Source organism: Chondrus crispus, genomic scaffold, assembly GCF_000350225.1.
Source record: "Chondrus crispus Stackhouse genomic scaffold, scaffold_198, whole genome shotgun sequence".
Classification (NCBI taxonomy): Eukaryota; Rhodophyta; class Florideophyceae; order Gigartinales; family Gigartinaceae; genus Chondrus; species Chondrus crispus.
In genome coordinates this window covers 161,761-177,542 of record NW_005179070.1, presented here as the reverse complement: position 1 = coordinate 177,542, position 15,782 = coordinate 161,761, and the positions used below count along the sequence as shown (strand labels likewise).

General features: G+C 51.5%; 2 protein-coding genes across 2 annotated transcripts; both read left to right on the top strand.

Moving 5' to 3' along the window:
* The first annotated feature begins 4,325 nt into the window (after window positions 1-4,325).
* CHC_T00003581001 (hypothetical protein) lies at window positions 4,326-4,763 on the top strand. Its single transcript, XM_005714916.1, has one exon. The coding sequence runs from the start codon at window positions 4,326-4,328 to the stop codon at window positions 4,761-4,763; it is 438 nt and encodes a 145-aa protein (XP_005714973.1).
* A 9,845-nt stretch (window positions 4,764-14,608) lies between these two features.
* Window positions 14,609-15,046, top strand: CHC_T00003580001 (hypothetical protein). Its single transcript, XM_005714915.1, has one exon. It carries the CDS (start codon window positions 14,609-14,611, stop codon window positions 15,044-15,046), a length of 438 nt encoding a protein of 145 aa, XP_005714972.1.
* Window positions 15,047-15,782: the final 736 nt, after the last annotated feature.

The window sequence follows — 15,782 nt, the reverse complement described above, 5'->3', positions numbered from 1 at the left end:
AAGGGCTTGCAAGTGTCATTTGAAAAAGACAAATGCATCGTTACTGCAGGACCAACTGTAGTTGCCACAGCTAGTCAAGTTGGGGATTTATTCATACTTGATGTCATGAATGAAACTTTCTCTGCTCATGTAGTTACCTTGCAGACGCTACATGAACGAATGGCCCATGTTAACGTACAAGGAATCGCATCAATGATTCACAATAATGTGGTAAGTGGCATCAATGTTCGTCAAAGCGATGTGATCAGAGCAATGAATCGAAAGTCTGACAATCACTCTCTCGTTTGTCCTGCGTGTGCGTTCGGCAAAGCTGTTGTAATTCTAGGACCACATGCTGATATGCATGACACACGACAACAGGTATGACACGTGTAAAATCGAAAACACTCCGCGTGACGAGCTGAGCAAGTTTCATTTTCAACGTGTACACGTGTGATTTCTGTACACGGTTGCACTCTACAGTACTTCAGGAGCACGTTTGGTTTTCAAAGTGTACACGTGTGAAATATGTACACGGTTGCGGTGTACTGTACAATCTGAGCATGTTTCATTTTCTCCGCCCGACACGTGTATGACCTGGACACATGTCCTCATTACACTGTCGGACGCGTACAGTACGCCTGCAGTCTTACAGACAAAGTGTAGAACCTTGGTGGCGGGTGCCTGGCACGTGCCAAAGGTTTACAGCGTCCATGGAGTGGGGCACGGGTACAGCAGGACACAAAGATACCGTTGCGCGAGTTTTCAATTCGTAAGGCAAAATGTGCACTGTTGTAATTGACAGTGGACAGGACCTCACGAGAGATTCAGATTCATAAGGCAACGCGTGCGCTGTAAACAGTCCTTGCAGGATTGATTTGAATTCGTAATGCAACGTGTGAGCTGTAAACGTGCCTTACGAATTTGTGCCACGCTGGATTTGGAATAGTAAGGGAATTTGTGCTTTGCTGTGCTTTGTTGTACTGCCTTACTAATTTCTCCGTCATGACAGTGCTAATTCGTAAGGCGGTTTTCTGTTCTGTTTGTTGGGCCATCGCCAGTTTGGCTGAGTAGCAAGACGGGCACATGTGTTAGAGCCAATACATTTGTAGTATGTGTGTCGTAGTCCTTGGTAGTAGAGTTCTAGAAGATTGCAGAAGTGTATAAGTAGTGCCAGAAGTTGGCGACTCAAAGTAAATCGGTACCCAATCCTTCAACTTCACCTCATCAACCGTCCTTCGATTTCCCTTTGCCCCGCTTGATGTTAAAATCGAGGTCTGAAAAATTTGCCGCAAAAATTTGTTAACCACTAGGCCACAGGCGCTGGCTTCTTGGTGTCCCCTTGGGCGCGCTCACTATTTCAACACTCCCCCTGGATAGCATTTGATCCCGTTCCCTCTCTCTGCATGCACTCTGTTCTGTATTACTGGTCTCCGCTTCTCTTTCCTGTTCTCTCGGGCTTCCGCCGTCCTCGTGGACGATTTCGGGTCCTTTGCCAATTTAGCGGGTCTCCTTATTCCTCCACAAGTACGGTCAAATCCAGTCCCCTCGTCCACGTATTCTTCCTCCGCACTCCGCGTCCGCGTTTCACTTGCGCTCGATACAAACATCTTTCCATTCTGAAAACGTCCCGGTAGAGCACTCCGTAATATTCAGCGATCGGTGTTGCAACGAATGAAGGACATAGCGCACCCCTTCTTCATAACGTTTGCGACCGCCCTGTGCCCTCCTGCCACGATCGGCAATCCCTCGCGACGGAAAGGGGGTCCAAAACTGGGTGGCAGCGTCACCTGCTGTACGCGACATCACGGGGTCGCACGTGGCCCTTGTCGATGCCGCCAATGCCCGGGTTCCAGCTCATTATGCGTGAGCAGGGTGACTCTGGAACCGATACGCGCGACGTCTGCAGCGGCGTCACAGCCGGCGTGGTAAAAACGACACATACACACTAGTTTCCCAGGGGTAAGTGATGCAGCTGCCAAACGGTGTCTTTTGTAATATGACAGTTTGTGTGCTTTTCAAAAAGCGATTGCAGTGCCGATTGATTTGGCGTCAATAGACCTTGGCCTCTGTCGAGCTCACGCGGCAGTTCCAACTGCCACGGCAGCAAACACCCCGGGGAGACAGGGAACGATTCAGGGATGCTTTGAAGTCCGTTGCAGAGGTAGACAAGCAGGCATTTGTTGAATGCCCTGACTTTGCGAAGGCCCTGATGTGACAAACAGCCGCCCGCTCCTGTACTTCTCCCCCACGTCTCTTATCAGTTTCAAGGACCGCGGTGCGTCCCCGTAATTACTATATAAATTCGATGTACGCTTTTGATGCTTACCGGAGGGAGAAGAACGTCCGCTAAATCGTGCCCAACTTGCTCCCGTACTTTTGGCCTTGACTCGTCTATTGCGTCTTCGAGCTTTACGCTTGCATTTACCTATGCGCAGTAAATAGAGAGTGGCGAGTCGCGTCTCTTTTCCGCCGTCGGTCCGGCCGTTTCTTGCAGTAATGAGCTGCCTGTCCACGCTCGCATCGCGGCCGATGCCGCGCAGTCGACGTTCGATGACGTGCTCATGCTCCGGCGCGACGGCACTCCCTTGCCGTGGTCTCTGTTTGCCGCTCCCCTATTTAGACGTTCAACTTCATCCCTTTCCGCATTTCCGTATCACTGTCTGCCCGTGCAGGGGACGATGGGAGAGCCACAGCAGAAGTGCGTTGGGATGCCGGCTATTCCCTACTCCCGGTTACCCTGGTTGTGCGCGAATGCCAACGATCGGTCTCAGTCGGTACACTGTCTGTGCGGGAGGGGACGTTGCTTCGCACGACCCATATAATACGGGTGTGACGCGACGCGTCCGTCGGCGACAGCGGCAGTTGCCCGCCTGTCGTGCGTCCGAAATATGTCCGTCTACCTGGAGGGCCAGTTTGTGCTCGGGAAACGGATGCTCGCGACCTCGCCGGGATTTTTTCCATCTTGTTGCGTAGGCAGGCGTCATCCGCGCGACCCGGCGTTACGGGGAGGGCCTGCGCCGTCGGAGGACCTCGCCGAGAGGCCGCAGTACAGTCGCCGTAGAGCCGGTCGTTCCTCCGTACGCGACGCTGGCGTTTCCCTGTTAGATTATGGCATGTGGTCTGACGCATGCTGCTGATCTTTTATATCGTAGAACTAAGCCGTCCAGGGAGGCGCGCTAGCTGCGCTCTTACGGCGTGGTTGGGACAACATCGCAATAACAGAACGAACTCTCCCTGCCTTCTGGAAGGCGCCACCCACTCGCGCGCTAGATACCGCGCGACGCCTCGTCGTGAGGCGTGCATGCCGTGCGGCGCCCCTGGAGCTGCCACGGCGTGCAGACGAGCGGCGGGGGGGGGGAGGTAAGCGCGTTGCCGGTGCTAGGTTCAGATGGCAAGGTTGCGATCCCGAATTCAGCGTTTTCTCGTGCGGCGGCGGCGACGTTCCTCCGCTGGGGCGGCGAGAAAGTTTCACTTGGCTCTGCTTCACCATGTTCGTCGCACGCCACTCGCCGGCTCGTATCAGTAGGGGACGGTCACGGCTCGGGGAACCCGGAGCCCGTTGCGACTCATGGCCCAGGCGGGGCGGCGTCCGTGCGCAACCTGTGCGTCTTCGCCCTCGGCGTTTCCTTCTGACTTAGCGTGGAGACGTCTCCCACTAACTAATTGAGTGTGAATTCCCGCGTCATGTTCACGTCGCCTCCTCGTGGACGACCGTCTTGCCGACGGTTTTGACAGTACTTGTGGAGGAATAAGGAGACCCGCTAAATTGGCAAAGGACCCGAAATCGTCCACGAGGACGGCGGAAGCCCGAGAGAACAGGAAAGAGAAGCGGAGACCAGTAATACAGAACAGAGTGCATGCAGAGAGAGGGAACGGGATCAAATGCTATCCAGGGGGAGTGTTGAAATAGTGAGCGCGCCCAAGGGGACACCAAGAAGCCAGCGCCTGTGGCCTAGTGGTTAACGAATTTTTGCGGCAAATTTTTCGGACCTCGATTTTAACATCAGGTTATGGGCCCAGGGCGGCAGAGATGAGGAAGACGTTTGAATAGTACAAACCCAAGACCAATAACTGCAGCTCGACGCACATCATCAGACATCCGAAACTCCTGCCGCGAATTGTAGCACTCCTAGCAGAGAGTTGCCATGCGCATGTAAGATTTGGCGCTGCTCTGGCCATTGGTATTGCCTGCATGGGGACTGGCATGCCAGCGGCTGTTGAGATGTTGGAGCGCTTGACCGCCGACCCAAGCGATTTTGTTCGTCAAGGAGCACTCATCGGAATGGCGCTTGTCTACATGCACCATAAGGAAGGCAGCCCGAAGAAGGCGAAATTCACAGTCCATGAAAATCCATGCCGAGTTCTACCCGAGCAAGAGAAGTACATGTCGTGGAATGTCACAGCACCTGACTGATGCCGAAGGCAAAATAACAAGACGCTATGACCCTGTTGTCAGTGGACGGTTCTCAGGGATTGTCATGATGTCGGATAGATCTCCAACTGAACCTGAAGACATCGTGGAAATGCAGACATTGAATACGGCTCCGCAGCCAGTCTCGACGCCACAGACGCCGGCTGTCCTGCTCAACGCAAACGATCCCAATGATGAAGAGGAGGAAGAAGAAGGTGAGGAAGTGCCTCCACTAGAGCCCTTCGTCTACAGGGATGAGGCTGATGAGTCGAAGAAGGATGATGAGGAAAAGGATGGTGGTGACTCTGCAAGTAAAGAAGATGCGGACGTTAACATGAACGATTCGGGGGATGGGCAGACGTCAGTGTAGTGGTATCCGAGGACAACGACGAGAGGGCAACGTGGTTAGATGCAACAGAACGGACCGTATTGACACAGCAACCTGGCATGAATCCCTCTACAAGCTGATGTGAACGCGGACGTTCACCGTTAAGTGGGGGGCGATGTGGCATAATTGGCGACGACTACTGTATACATTAGATTTGCAATTAAAAAAAAATGATGTTAAAATCGAGGTCTGAAAAATTTGCCGCAAAAATTCGTTAACCACTAAGCCACAGGCGCTGGCTTCTTGGTGTCCCCTTGGGCGCGCTCACTATTTCAACACTCCCCCTCGACCAAGGGACGCCAAACACACGGCGCGGGTCACTGCACAACACACAAGCAGGTACGTTCCCAAGTGTGACACAAACAAACAACAAACATTGCGCCGCCCAAGTGCACCCGGTGAGAATCGAACTCACGAATGGTAGCGTAAATCTGGGCCCATAACCTGATGTTAAAATCGAGGTCTGAAAAATTTGCCGCAAAAATTCGTTAACCACTAAGCCACAGGCGCTGGCTTCTTGGTGTCCCCTTGGGCGCGCTCACTATTTCAACACCGCTGACCTTCCAGTAGGTTATGGGCCCAGTTCAACGTTATTGTTCCGCTGTGTGAGTGCTTGTTCTCAGTTTCTGCTGCCGTTTTCGTGTTTGTTTCTGCTGTCGTTCTCGTTTTGGTCTCTGCTGTCGTTCTCGTTTTGGTTTCTGCTGTCGTTTCTGCCGCCGTTTTCATCGCCGCCGTCGTTTGTTTTGTTCTATCGCCGTCTACTTGCTGTCGTTATCATCTTGGTCGTTCGTCTCCGTCTACCTGCTGTCGTTTCAACTTGGTGGATCTTCTTCGTGTCTGTTGCAGCTTGGTCTTGGCAATCGTTGTGTGAGCTGTGGGTGTAGTCCCTAGTCGCCAACGTACCATATCAATCCAAGAAGACTGCCCTTCGATCACGCCGGTGATCGTCGTAGCTGCCGATACCCTCGCTCTTGGTGAAAGGCTTGTGCCATTGGAAATCTGACTTGAGCGAGGGTCCGACCAAGAATCGTCGAGAGACGAAACACTGATCGTCGGGGAGGATCACAGTGTACTGGTCTAGTCGATCCGCACTCTGCCTTCGGGAGGTGCGTCGGCGGTGTGGGTAACGCTCTCGGTATTAGCCCTATAGGTACGACTTCGGTCCCCTGGGTGAAGAGAATACGTGCGTAAACACTGAACCTCTCACTATACGTGTATAAGGTCGCGTACCTTGATTAATTTCGCACGGAAGAGGGTGACCCTAGGCGTGATTGTGAACAAATCACACGAGTACGACGAAGGCAGTTTCATTCTTGTGTTGTGGGAAACCTCATTGGGGTAGTACCGTATCAAGTTTGGACAAGCCGATTTCGGTTGCAGGGACCGTTCGCGGTAGTGACCAAAAGTCCTGGTTCGTCTACAGGCAAAGTGTTGTGCTTACTCGTGGCACGTTTGATTTAGTTCACAGTCGAAAGACCCGCACTGGCCGACATACAGGGGTAGCGCCCTAAGGCAATTTTAAGAAGAATACGCTTGTTCCACTCCGCCGGGAACAAGCACCAAGAACGTTTCTGAGTAATCGCTACAAACTTCTTATACGGGTGGGCTTGCCATTGTGTTGACTATCGGTTAACGGCTTGGGATCCCGGAACAGAAGACCTTGTATACTCCAAGGGTACATCCATTCGGCGAAATGGATGACCAAAGCTCTGGATCGGTCAGAATCGAGAAGCTGACCGCATCTAACTTTTACATCTGGAAGCAGAAAATCCAGCTACTGCTTGCTCTCCGAGATGTCGATCAATACGTTTTTGATGATATCCCGGAGAATGCGACGTCAGATGACCGGAGAAAATGGATCCGTGGTGACGCAAAAGCAAAGGCAGTCATCCGACTCACGCTTTCTGATGACTACTTGCAACATGTGCGAGGGTGTAGCAGTGCGAAAGAGACATGGGAAGCAATTCTGAATGTGTTTGAGCGTCATACTTTGCTCAACAAACTTGCCGCCCGTCGCGACTTTTACACTGTATCCATGCTCCCATCCGAGAAAGTGCTCGTGTTCATCAATCGTGTGAAGCAACTTGCTGCCAGATTGCAGTCAATGAGTGTTGAGATTGACGATAAAGAAATTGCAATGGCTGTGTTGAATGGCTTGCCTCCACGATTCGATAACTTGATTGTTGCTCTTGACGCACTTGGCAATGAAGATAAAGTGTTTGGACTCGAGTTTGTGAAGAGTCGTCTGCTGCAAGAAGAACAACGAGAAAGCATGAAGACGGCTTCTGCTTCATCACCACATGCACCTGCACTTGTCAATCGTATGCCTATTCGACGCGATATGAAATGTACGAATTGCAATACACATGGGCATACTGCAGCGCGTTGCTGGGGCAAGGACGTGAATGGGCGCCGACCTGCACCGCCAGATGGGTTTCGGTCACGCAACACTGGCTTAAAGCCAAGTGCATTCGTTTCTCGAGATGACAATTCTACTGCTGCCTTTGCGGAGAGTGACTTTACTTGCTTGCTTTCGACTTCCACTCCACACAAGAGGGCTGCAAACGCAAGGTCATGGCTTGTCGATTCCGGTTGCAGCGCTCACATTACGTTTGATCGCTCTTTGTTCGTTACGTATGAACAGATGCAATCTGGATCAGTCGAGATGGGCACGAAGGCTAGAGCTAATGTCGCTGGTCGCGGCGAGGTAGAATTCATGTTGAACGTCAACGGTAGTCCCCATCCTTGCAAATTGTCAAACGTTTTGCATGTCCCTGATTTCGGATACTCGCTACTGTCTGTTAGCCAAATGGTTTCAAAGGGTTTGCAAGTGTCATTTGAAAATGAAAAATGCCGCGTTACTGCAGGACCAACTGTAGTTGCCACAGCGAGTCAAGTTAGGGATTTGTACTTACTTGACGTCATGAATGAAACCTTTTCTGCTCACGTAGTTACCCTGCAGACGCTACATGAACGCATGGCCCATGTTAATGTACAAGGAATCGCATCAATGATTCACAATAATGTGGTAAGTGGCATCAACGTTCGTCAAAGCGATGTGATCAGTGCAATGAATCCGAAGTCTGACAATCACTCTCTCATTTGTCCAGCGTGTGTGTTCGGCAAAGCAACGCGATCAGTAATCCCAAAACAGCGATCATCGTCTCGAGCACAGAACTGTCTTGACTTGGTACATTCTGACGTTTGCGGTCCGCTCGAAGTACAGTCGATTGGTGGTTCGAGATACTTCATTACATTTGTAGATGATCACTCAAACTGGGTAGTTGTGTACACGATGAGAAATAAATCTGAGGCGTTTGCAAAATACAAGTTGTATGAAAAGTTGGCTCAAACCCACACTGGTCGCAAAGTAAAGGTGCTTCGCACTGATGGAGGGGGAGAGTACTTGTCGACGGAATTCAAGTCGCATTTAGATTCAAACGGTACGCAGCACCAACTCACAACGGCGTACACTCCTGAACAAAACGGTGTTGCTGAACGTTTAAATCGAACTTTGATTGATCTTGTCCGCTCAATGCTTTCTCATAAACAGGTCAGTAAGCGATTCTGGGCCGAGGCTCTTGCCACTTCGGTATATGTACGTAATCGAGTTACTTCACGCGCTTTGCCCGTTAATACAACTCCGCACCACATTTGGATGAATTCCACTCCAAATGTTGGCCATTTGCGAGTATTTGGGTCAAAGTGTTGGTATACATTACCAAAATTAGAGCTCCGTAAGCTGGACTTGCGAGCGCGTGAAGCAATGTTTCTTGGGTACTCGGAATGCAGTAAGGCATACAAACTTTGGGACGGAGAGTTGAATAAAATTGTTGTGTCACGGGATGTCAAGTTTGATGAATCGACATGTGGTATGCATGACATTCCTGCACACGAAAGTGATTCAATCAACTCTGATGTTGACGTTGTACTGCTCGATGGCGACAATGGGAATACAGCTGATACCCCAAATACGGATGAGGTCGGTTCTGAAGAGGATGAAGTTTCGGAGGAGGTTCTTGAAAACGATGGTGCTCATTCTGTAAGTGAGAATGATGAAGATGAAGATGATGTACCAACTGCCGTCGAAACTCCGAATGTCACCCCTCCAACTCCGACTCCAGCTGTGCGAAGATCGTCTCGAGTCAGCAGACCTCCCGGATCATGGTGGAGGAGCAACGTTGCAGCTGCTCTTCTTTCACATGCGCATGTCGCTATTGAAGGTCCCAAGACTTTCAACCAGGCAACCAACGGGCCTAGAGCTGCATTTTGGCAGACCGGCATTGACAAAGAACTTGCCTCGCAGACAAAGAATCGGACTTGGAAACTTGTTCCTCGATCTGAGGCGTCAAACATCTTGACATCTCGATGGGTTTTCAATGTCAAGCAACTGCCTGATGCAAATGGCAATATAGTTGAAAGTGCAAAAGCCAGACTTGTTGCTCGTGGATTCCAGCAAGTGCAAGGTCTTGACTATACTGAGACATATGCCCCCGTCATAAAGTTTACCACTATTCGTCTACTTCTTGCCTTAGTTGCTCATTACGACCTTGAACTTCATCAGATGGATGTCGTGACTGCGTTTTTGAACGGCGACTTGGATGAAGACATCTACATGGAGCAACCCGAAGGGTGCATTGACAAAAGCAAAAGTGATCACGTGTGTAAACTTTTGAAAGCACTTTACGGTCTTAAACAAGCACCTCGTCAATGGCATGCCAAAGTGGATGATTTCTTAATTGGTGAATTGGGATTCGAGACTTCGCGTAGTGATCCTTGTCTCTACATTAAACGCATCGGTAACACTATCATGCTGATTGCACTTTATGTCGATGACTTCTTACTCGCCGGTAGTGATATCGATGCCATCAAATGGATGAAGGGGGAGCTTAATAAACGGTTTGAGATGAAAGACCTTGGTGAAGCAAAAGTCTGCATTGGTCTTGAAATTCAAAGGGATCGCACCGCCAAGACGTTGAGTCTCACTCAAACTAAGTATGCATCAAAAGTGCTTGAGCGTTTTGGAATGTCAACGTGTAACCCCTCTCTGACTCCAATGGAACAAGGTCACACAACCACGATTTCAACCGAAAACGACTCCGAAACAAATGTACCGTATCGTGAGGCAGTGGGATCCCTGATGTACTTGATGGTTGGCACTCGTCCAGACTTGGCATATGCGATTGGAAAGCTTTCTCAACATTCTGCCAACCCATGTGACTCACACTGGGCAGGTGTAAAACGAGTAATGCGATACGTGCAAGGGACTCGAAACTTAGGAATCGTGTTTGACAATAAATCTAAATCGCCGGAGTTGTTCGGCTTCAGTGATGCTGACTGGGCCGGTTGTTCAGACTCTCGCAAGTCGACCAGCGAATATGTTTTCAAGTTCTGCGGTGGAGCGATCAGTTGGAGTTCCCGGAAACAGACTGTGGTTGCAACTTCGACGTGTGAAGCTGAGTACATTGCACTATGTGAAGCGTGTAAGGAGGCGACTTGGTTGCGTCAAGTGGTTGCTGATGTTCTCGGACTTGATTCTGATCCCACGATTGTGATGGGGTGTGACAATGCAGGGACTATTTCGTATGCACAGAATGAATCGGTCAACCGTCGTAACAAACATGTCGATGTGAAATACCACTATGTACGAGATGCAATTAAGAGAAACGTCATTTCTTTGTCACATTGCCCGACCACTTCCATGCCTGCAGATATCCTGACAAAAGCACTTGGGCGAGTTCTGTTCCAGAAGTTTGTAGAACTTCTAGGGCTTGCAGTAGCTACTTCTGGTAAAAGCATGTGATTGAGGGGGAGTGTTGTAATTCTAGGACCACATGCTGATATGCATGACACACGACAACAGGTATGACACGTGTAAAATCGAAAACACTCCACGTGACGAGCTGAGCAAGTTTCATTTTCAACGTGTACACGTGTGATTTCTGTACACGGTTGCACTCTACAGTACTTCAGGAGCACGTTTGGTTTTCAAAGTGTACACGTGTGAAATATATACACGGTTGCGGTGTACTGTACAATCTGAGCATGTTTCATTTTCTCCGCCCGACACGTGTATGACCTGGACACATGTCCTCATTACACTGTCGGACGCGTACAGTACGCCTGCAGTCTTACAGACAAAGTGTAGAACCTTGGTGGCGGGTGCCTGGCACGTGCCAAAGGTTTACAGCGTCCATGGAGTGGGGCACGGGTACAGCAGGACACAAAGATACCGTTGCGCGAGTTTTCAATTCGTAAGGCAAAATGTGCACTGTTGTAATTGACAGTGGACAGGACCTCACGAGAGATTCAGATTCATAAGGCAACGCGTGCGCTGTAAACAGTCCTTGCAGGATTGATTTGAATTCGTAATGCAACGTGTGAGCTGTAAACGTGCCTTACGAATTTGTGCCACGCTGGATTTGGAATAGTAAGGGAATTTGTGCTTTGCTGTGCTTTGTTGTACTGCCTTACTAATTTCTCCGTCATGACAGTGCTAATTCGTAAGGCGGTTTTCTGTTCTGTTTGTTGGGCCATCGCCAGTTTGGCTGAGTAGCAAGACGGGCACATGTGTTAGAGCCAATACATTTGTAGTATGTGTGTCGTAGTCCTTGGTAGTAGAGTTCTAGAAGATTGCAGAAGTGTATAAGTAGTGCCAGAAGTTGGCGACTCAAAGTAAATCGGTACCCAATCCTTCAACTTCACCTCATCAACCGTCCTTCGATTTCCCTTTGCCCCGCTTGATGTTAAAATCGAGGTCTGAAAAATTTGCCGCAAAAATTTGTTAACCACTAGGCCACAGGCGCTGGCTTCTTGGTGTCCCCTTGGGCGCGCTCACTATTTCAACACTCCCCCTGGATAGCATTTGATCCCGTTCCCTCTCTCTGCATGCACTCTGTTCTGTATTACTGGTCTCCGCTTCTCTTTCCTGTTCTCTCGGGCTTCCGCCGTCCTCGTGGACGATTTCGGGTCCTTTGCCAATTTAGCGGGTCTCCTTATTCCTCCACAAGTACGGTCAAATCCAGTCCCCTCGTCCACGTATTCTTCCTCCGCACTCCGCGTCCGCGTTTCACTTGCGCTCGATACAAACATCTTTCCATTCTGAAAACGTCCCGGTAGAGCACTCCGTAATATTCAGCGATCGGTGTTGCAACGAATGAAGGACATAGCGCACCCCTTCTTCATAACGTTTGCGACCGCCCTGTGCCCTCCTGCCACGATCGGCAATCCCTCGCGACGGAAAGGGGGTCCAAAACTGGGTGGCAGCGTCACCTGCTGTACGCGACATCACGGGGTCGCACGTGGCCCTTGTCGATGCCGCCAATGCCCGGGTTCCAGCTCATTATGCGTGAGCAGGGTGACTCTGGAACCGATACGCGCGACGTCTGCAGCGGCGTCACAGCCGGCGTGGTAAAAACGACACATACACACTAGTTTCCCAGGGGTAAGTGATGCAGCTGCCAAACGGTGTCTTTTGTAATATGACAGTTTGTGTGCTTTTCAAAAAGCGATTGCAGTGCCGATTGATTTGGCGTCAATAGACCTTGGCCTCTGTCGAGCTCACGCGGCAGTTCCAACTGCCACGGCAGCAAACACCCCGGGGAGACAGGGAACGATTCAGGGATGCTTTGAAGTCCGTTGCAGAGGTAGACAAGCAGGCATTTGTTGAATGCCCTGACTTTGCGAAGGCCCTGATGTGACAAACAGCCGCCCGCTCCTGTACTTCTCCCCCACGTCTCTTATCAGTTTCAAGGACCGCGGTGCGTCCCCGTAATTACTATATAAATTCGATGTACGCTTTTGATGCTTACCGGAGGGAGAAGAACGTCCGCTAAATCGTGCCCAACTTGCTCCCGTACTTTTGGCCTTGACTCGTCTATTGCGTCTTCGAGCTTTACGCTTGCATTTACCTATGCGCGGTAAATAGAGAGTGGCGAGTCGCGTCTCTTTTCCGCCGTCGGTCCGGCCGTTTCTTGCAGTAATGAGCTGCCTGTCCACGCTCGCATCGCGGCCGATGCCGCGCAGTCGACGTTCGATGACGTGCTCATGCTCCGGCGCGACGGCACTCCCTTGCCGTGGTCTCTGTTTGCCGCTCCCCTATTTAGACGTTCAACTTCATCCCTTTCCGCATTTCCGTATCACTGTCTGCCCGTGCAGGGGACGATGGGAGAGCCACAGCAGAAGTGCGTTGGGATGCCGGCTATTCCCTACTCCCGGTTACCCTGGTTGTGCGCGAATGCCAACGATCGGTCTCAGTCGGTACACTGTCTGTGCGGGAGGGGACGTTGCTTCGCACGACCCATATAATACGGGTGTGACGCGACGCATCCGTCGGCGACAGCGGCAGTTGCCCGCCTGTCGTGCGTCCGAAATATGTCCGTCTACCTGGAGGGCCAGTTTGTGCTCGGGAAACGGATGCTCGCGACCTCGCCGGGATTTTTTCCATCTTGTTGCGTAGGCAGGCGTCATCCGCGCGACCCGGCGTTACGGGGAGGGCCTGCGCCGTCGGAGGACCTCGCCGAGAGGCCGCAGTACAGTCGCCGTAGAGCCGGTCGTTCCTCCGTACGCGACGCTGGCGTTTCCCTGTTAGATTATGGCATGTGGTCTGACGCATGCTGCTGATCTTTTATATCGTAGAACTAAGCCGTCGAGGGAGGCGCGCTAGCTGCGCTCTTACGGCGTGGTTGGGACAACATCGCAATAACAGAACGAACTCTCCCTGCCTTCTGGAAGGCGCCACCCACTCGCGCGCTAGATACCGCGCGACGCCTCGTCGTGAGGCGTGCATGCCGTGCGGCGCCCCTGGAGCTGCCACGGCGTGCAGACGAGCGGCGGGGGGGGGAGGTAAGCGCGTTGCCGGTGCTAGGTTCAGATGGCAAGGTTGCGATCCCGAATTCAGCGTTTTCTCGTGCGGCGGCGGCGACGTTCCTCCGCTGGGGCGGCGAGAAAGTTTCACTTGGCTCTGCTTCACCATGTTCGTCGCACGCCACTCGCCGGCTCGTATCAGTAGGGGACGGTCACGGCTCGGGGAACCCGGAGCCCGTTGCGACTCATGGCCCAGGCGGGGCGGCGTCCGTGCGCAACCTGTGCGTCTTCGCCCTCGGCGTTTCCTTCTGACTTAGCGTGGAGACGTCTCCCACTAACTAATTGAGTGTGAATTCCCGCGTCATGTTCACGTCGCCTCCTCGTGGACGACCGTCTTGCCGACGGTTTTGACAGTACTTGTGGAGGAATAAGGGGACCCGCTAAATTGGCAAAGGACCCGAAATCGTCCACGAGGACGGCGGAAGCCCGAGAGAACAGGAAAGAGAAGCGGAGACCAGTAATACAGAACAGAGTGCATGCAGAGAGAGGGAACGGGATCAAATGCTATCCAGGGGGAGTGTTGAAATAGTGAGCGCGCCCAAGGGGACACCAAGAAGCCAGCGCCTGTGGCCTAGTGGTTAACGAATTTTTGCGGCAAATTTTTCGGACCTCGATTTTAACATCAGGTTATGGGCCCAGGGCGGCAGAGATGAGGAAGACGTTTGAATAGTACAAACCCAAGACCAATAACTGCAGCTCGACGCACATCATCAGACATCCGAAACTCCTGCCGCGAATTGTAGCACTCCTAGCAGAGAGTTGCCATGCGCATGTAAGATTTGGCGCTGCTCTGGCCATTGGTATTGCCTGCATGGGGACTGGCATGCCAGCGGCTGTTGAGATGTTGGAGCGCTTGACCGCCGACCCAAGCGATTTTGTTCGTCAAGGAGCACTCATCGGAATGGCGCTTGTCTACATGCACCATAAGGAAGGCAGCCCGAAGAAGGCGAAATTCACAGTCCATGAAAATCCATGCCGAGTTCTACCCGAGCAAGAGAAGTACATGTCGTGGAATGTCACAGCACCTGACTGATGCCGAAGGCAAAATAACAAGACGCTATGACCCTGTTGTCAGTGGACGGTTCTCAGGGATTGTCATGATGTCGGATAGATCTCCAACTGAACCTGAAGACATCGTGGAAATGCAGACATTGAATACGGCTCCGCAGCCAGTCTCGACGCCACAGACGCCGGCTGTCCTGCTCAACGCAAACGATCCCAATGATGAAGAGGAGGAAGAAGAAGGTGAGGAAGTGCCTCCACTAGAGCCCTTCGTCTACAGGGATGAGGCTGATGAGTCGAAGAAGGATGATGAGGAAAAGGATGGTGGTGACTCTGCAAGTAAAGAAGATGCGGACGTTAACATGAACGATTCGGGGGATGGGCAGACGTCAGTGTAGTGGTATCCGAGGACAACGACGAGAGGGCAACGTGGTTAGATGCAACAGAACGGACCGTATTGACACAGCAACCTGGCATGAATCCCTCTACAAGCTGATGTGAACGCGGACGTTCACCGTTAAGTGGGGGGCGATGTGGCATAATTGGCGACGACTACTGTATACATTAGATTTGCAATTAAAAAAAAATGATGTTAAAATCGAGGTCTGAAAAATTTGCCGCAAAAATTCGTTAACCACTAAGCCACAGGCGCTGGCTTCTTGGTGTCCCCTTGGGCGCGCTCACTATTTCAACACTCCCCCTCGACCAAGGGACGCCAAACACACGGCGCGGGTCACTGCACAACACACAAGCAGGTACGTTCCCAAGTGTGACACAAACAAACAACAAACATTGCGCCGCCCAAGTGCACCCGGTGAGAATCGAACTCACGAATGGTAGCGTAAATCTGGGCCCATAACCTGATGTTAAAATCGAGGTCTGAAAAATTTGCCGCAAAAATTCGTTAACCACTAAGCCACAGGCGCTGGCTTCTTGGTGTCCCCTTGGGCGCGCTCACTATTTCAACACCGCTGACCTTCCAGTAGGTTACGGGCCCAGTTCAACGTTATTGTTCCGCTGTGTGAGTGCTTGTTCTCAGTTTCTGCTGCCGTTTTCGTGTTTGTTTCTGCTGTCGTTCTCGTTTTGGTCTCCGCTGTCGTTCTCGTTTTGGTTTCTGCTGTCGTTTCCGCCGCC

Coding starts and splice junctions, on each gene's coding strand:
- CHC_T00003580001 (XM_005714915.1), top strand. CDS start 14,609: ATGAAAATCCATGCCGAGTTCTACCCGAGCAAGAGAAGTACATGTCGT.
- CHC_T00003581001 (XM_005714916.1), top strand. CDS start 4,326: ATGAAAATCCATGCCGAGTTCTACCCGAGCAAGAGAAGTACATGTCGT.